At 43.5% G+C, this 5,000-nt stretch overlaps 1 protein-coding gene across 1 annotated transcript; it reads right to left on the bottom strand.

Moving 5' to 3' along the window:
• Nucleotides 1-1,141: 1,141 nt before the first annotated feature.
• Nucleotides 1,142-4,042, bottom strand: LOC123062269 (NAD(P)H dehydrogenase (quinone) FQR1). The gene is made up of 4 exons (XM_044485716.1): nt 3,861-4,042; nt 2,211-2,304; nt 1,705-1,967; nt 1,142-1,600 (listed from the first exon to the last, which is right to left on the bottom strand). The coding sequence occupies exons 1-4, from the start codon at nt 3,881-3,883 to the stop codon at nt 1,369-1,371; spliced, it is 612 nt and encodes a 203-aa protein (XP_044341651.1). The 5' UTR covers nt 3,884-4,042; the 3' UTR covers nt 1,142-1,368.
• Between the last annotated feature and the right edge of the window lie 958 nt (nt 4,043-5,000).

The raw sequence follows: 5,000 nt of genomic DNA, 5'->3' as shown, positions 1-5,000 counted from the left end.
CACCAAACCATATGTTCTTTAAAACTCAAATTATTTGACTCCATTTAATTTACGAGTTAGAAGTACAATCCTAAACCCTGAATAGACTAGCGGTTTAAGCTAGCACCACAGTGTTCCGTTGAAGCATGTGTATTTCTAGCCGCTTTTGATTCGGAGCTTAGTGGAGGCCAATATGGGCCACTGCAGCCTCCCCCCACCCCCAGCCCATGCGATTTTCTCATACTAATCCTCAGTAAATGGAAACATTGAAATATAGCAAAAGCCTGCTTTATGCCACCCTCCAGCCCATTTGCCCCTCCTACTGCTTTAGGTCGTCCCCAGCCCATTTGCCCCTCCCCTATCCTATCATCGAAAGTTGATAGGGCAGAAATTTGAATGATGCGTCGCCGGCACGAAGGCCGTGCGATCCGTCGAGTTATCATGAATTATTGGATCAGCGAGCAGAGCCCGCGTCAGCCTTTTATCTAATAAATGCGCCCCTCCTAGAAGTCGGGGTTTGTTGCACGTATTAGCTCTAGAATTACTACGGTTATCCAAGTAGCACGTACCATCAAATAAACTATAGCTGATTTAATGAGCCATTCGCAGTTTCACAGTTCAAATTGATTCATACTTGCACATGCATGGCTTAATCTTTGAGACAAACATATGACTACCAGGTATCCTACTGCTTTAGGTCGCCCCCAGCCCATTTGCCCCTTGTATGGTTTGCCCAAGCTCTGCCACTTTGCCCCTCCTACGGTTTGGCCCAAGCTCCGCTAAATCTAGGTTGTTGGTTCGCTGAGTCATTGACTTAGCCCTCCACGAGTCTTCCAATTTTAGATCAACGACCTGGGTAATATTTCATGTTTTCAATTTTATTTCTATTCTTGTTTTGTGTTCAGTGTGTTTGAATAATGTGAAATACTGTAAGATAAATAAAATATGTGAATCTAAGTTGTCCGTTTTTATCGGGGGTTCACAGAAGCAAAGTCACGGCTGTAGTAGCCTGCAGAGTCAGCCCACCTTAGCCCATTTCCAGGGTGTTGATCTTATGGCATCGGACAGAGTCTTGTCCAACTATAGTCTAGGATGGCCTAAGATAGAACAGTAGTTTCTCAAAAAAAAAAAAAAGATAGAACAGTACTGCTATGCCCACGAGTGACAGCCAAAACAACCATTGACAATCTATTATATATAAACATGATGGTAAGCACACGAACTCCAAACTATAACCAATCTATCAAAGCACATATATCACGCACGCCGCAATAGAAGTTCCACAGAGACACACAAATTTTTAAACACCACAAAATAAGGGAACAAACTATTGACAATATGGTGGAGCTCATGTAAATGCCTTTTTACGATATGTGCAGACAGCAGAGGTCAAGCAGATCCCTTGAGTTTCTTCGCGATGCTCGCAAAGTACTGGCCCTGGTGGAAGGCGTGCTCCAGCTCCATCTCAGATGGCCACCTCGAACCATCGGCGGCAAATGTGCCTGCGCCGTACGGGCTGCCACCCTGAACTTTGTCCATGTCGAACAGCTTGGCACCGAAGGTGTACCCGACGGGAACGAACACCATGCCGTGGTGAGTCAACTGGGTTACCGTTGTCAATCTGAGGGGAGAAGCGCGAAGAGAAATGATAAAAATGTCAATTTATGATGATGTTTCATTATGAGGCTTCTCTTTTTAAACACGACAATGCTGAATGACACTTACGCTGTAGTCTCCTGCCCGCCACCCTGAGTACCAGTGCTGAAGAAGATGCCTGCAGGTTTGCCTGCAAGACTCTGCTCCCTCCACAGGCCACCGGTTGCATCAAAGAAAGCCTTCATTTGTGCAGCCATCATACCAAACCTTGTAGGAAAACCAAAGAGGATCCCATCTGCCTCCGCAAGTTCTTGTGGTGTGATGATTGGGGCATCAAGCTTGGGAGGTGCACCCATCTTTCCAAGTACTTCCTCGGGGAGAGTTTCAGGGACCTTTCAGATGGTAAGAGTGATATAAGATCAGCACAACAATGGAGGAAGAGTGATGTATGTAAAAACTGCACTCAGTATTAATTTTCCACATAAGAATTCGAACAACTTAGTACACTATTCTTGAAGGCAACATAGCCAGACTGGTTTCTGGGGGGTCTAAATGCATATTATTATTTTTCAAATGATTGGTCTAAATACAATTTATAATGTGGTGAGTTAAAACGCGAGATGACAGGGACGAACCTGCCATATTTTAGCTTCGACGCCTTCAACTGACGACACACCTTTCTTTATCTCATCAGCTAGTTTAGCGACATGTCCATACATGGAGTAGTACCTGTGGAAGAATCAACAGTGCATTTTACAAATTTTCTCTATGAAAGTAGGAGTGTATAACGTTATTGTTCAATTTGACATATTTATTTGTGCATCCTTTGAGAATTTTATAGTCCGCACATATCGTTGTTTTTCTATCTTTCTCCTTAAAGATAAGCATAATGATTGCTAACATTTATAGTGCCTATGTTCATATAATCATCACTCATACTATACAATTCAATTACTTGGAAGCAAGCTCTACACCTTTGCCTTAATTTGCAATTAACGGAAAGATATCTACAAAAAGAGAACAAGACATGTGCATGCAAAGCACCGATCAAAATTTTGTTATTTGCCGGAACTGATGACGAGGAAGGAAACATATTTCCCAGAATATCTCTTTCACTTTTCTATCATTCAAGAGAACATTAAATAACATGCCTGTAGTGGAACCACAAAAGTACATCATAGATAAGACTAATAAGCTCAAGGAAGTGACAAAACAAATAAAATTTAAATTATTTGAATGTGTTGTCAGGTGTAAATATGCATTAAAATATCCAAATGTTCCAAACTGCAGGGTTCCTGAGTTCCATAGTTGGTAGTTAAAAGTCCAGGTCAGAAATAATCTATACACATAGTTCTAAGATCTGAACTTGCATTAGGCAGGCCATAGAAAAGCTTCCATCAGATAGTGCTAAACCAGTCAGTTGTCTGCTGAAATAATTTAATTAATTACTTGAAAATGGGACATAACATGGTAAAAAAAGAATACAAACGCTGTTTGAAATTAAATTGTTATTCATCAGAGGGGCAGAGGATATCACTTCTTTCTGAAAAATCATTCACTCAAACATATGATTCGTTTGGACTTCACATTTCAGTTCATCATGCGACTGAAGCAATGAATTTGGAGCCAAAGAACTCGCAAATATCAGAAGTCTATAAATTCCTGTTCTTGTGGTTTGGTACTGTTTATCAGTTGGCCTTTAGCTCATACAAAAACAGAATAGCATACATGAATGCCAGTGAGACACTAAATTCGGGGGCCAATCAGTGGAACTATAAAATTGGGGCAGAATCGCCCGGGTGCGCATTAAAAAAGCATTGAAAGAGGGCAGCACAATTAGCGCCGGAGCCCACCACTATTGACGCATCAATTCCATCAGGGACTGAAACCTACCGCCATGATTGAGACCCTGGCACCTAAAATCAACACTGTAGAATTATTAGGAGTCCGATTTTTCCTCCGACTCATTTTCTCCCTGTCGCAATCAAATCGTCCGCGCGCACTGACGAAATCACATCTGCCAATCTACTGATCTTACCGACGAACAAAGGAATAAAAAACCAGAGCCGTGCGGCATCTAACTGACTATAAGTGATACTTAATCTCGGGAATTACTCCAAATGCGTAAATTAGGATGGGTTTTGAGATTGTCGAAATATCGTAATCCATAGGGGAAAAAAGAAGAAGGCCAATCTTCGGACAGGGATACACCGAACAAGACCGAGAAAATCAGTTAATTTAGGATGTGGACCTAGGTAGAAGAAGACTGTGGTGCGGATGCTTACACGACATAGACCTTGACCGCCATTGGAGAGGCTGCTTCGGAGCTCCTGGGGCTGGAGATCTGGCAACTGGAGAGCGGGCGAGTGTCCTGAACTGGTGCCCCTGCCTTCTTGGTGTCAGTTTGCGGTAGTGGCGAGCATTTATAGGCAGTGCGGTGTTGCTCTGGTTTGACCAGCGATGTTTGGTCAAGTTTTCTTTCTCTCGTTTTCCCGTTTAATTTGATAATTTGATTAATTCCTCTTACTCATTTGATTTTTCGCCTCTCCTTTGTTTTTTTTAGCGACGTCTCTCCTTTCTGAAATTTCAGGCGTTCTCTCGAAGTTTTTTCCGTGTCGAGTCTGCTAACCCCTTTCTCCTTCTTTCCCATAAATATCTTCTCGTTTAATTGAAAATTTTAGAAAAATGTTATTTGGAAAAAGTCAGTTTCCCAGCGAATGATGCATCCACCATCCGATTAAACGGCACTAATCTTGACGCGTGAAGACAACCACGTAAGTTGAAGAGGGGGGGGGGGGGGGGTCATTTGCCATAAACCAACCCGCGACGAACGTCTCCATCACTCCTTCCCCTTATCCCCTCAATCCTCTCTCTCTCCCTCTCTCTCTCTCTCTCTCTGCCCGTGGAGGCGACAGAGATGATGGAGAGAAGAGTGGAAGAGGTGGAGTAGGTTGCAAGCGGGCGGAGGCAGCACTGCTCCCGCGCATCGTCTTGCCATGAGATGGGTGTCGGGAGGACCAGCTGCGTCGCCGGCCCATTGTTGTCTTGGCACCAATCGAGTTTTGGCCTTGGACCGGTCCTTCAGGGGGTTGATCCCCATGGGCGGCGATGAGGCTCATCGCGGCCATCCATGGTAGAAGCGGCGACGTTTGGCACCGACACACGCGCGACCGTCTTCGGCATGCGGTCGGTGCTTCTTCCTCTCCCAGTGGTTGCACTGCATCTATAGTAGAGGGGCAACGATGATAGCACGGATCCGGTTCTGATCATTCCGTCTTTGGAATTTGAATACTTTAAAATTTGAATTCAAACAGAATGAATTTGAAGTTAAAATGGACATAGCTTGCATTCTAGAAGTCAAATCTAATTGATTTTTTCGCAAAATGAATCTGGTGAAATATAGTTTCAACTTCGATATTGTAGTT

Source organism: Triticum aestivum, chromosome 3A, assembly GCF_018294505.1.
Source record: "Triticum aestivum cultivar Chinese Spring chromosome 3A, IWGSC CS RefSeq v2.1, whole genome shotgun sequence".
Taxonomy (NCBI): Eukaryota; Viridiplantae; Streptophyta; class Magnoliopsida; order Poales; family Poaceae; genus Triticum; species Triticum aestivum.
This window is presented reverse-complemented; position numbering and strand designations above follow the sequence as displayed.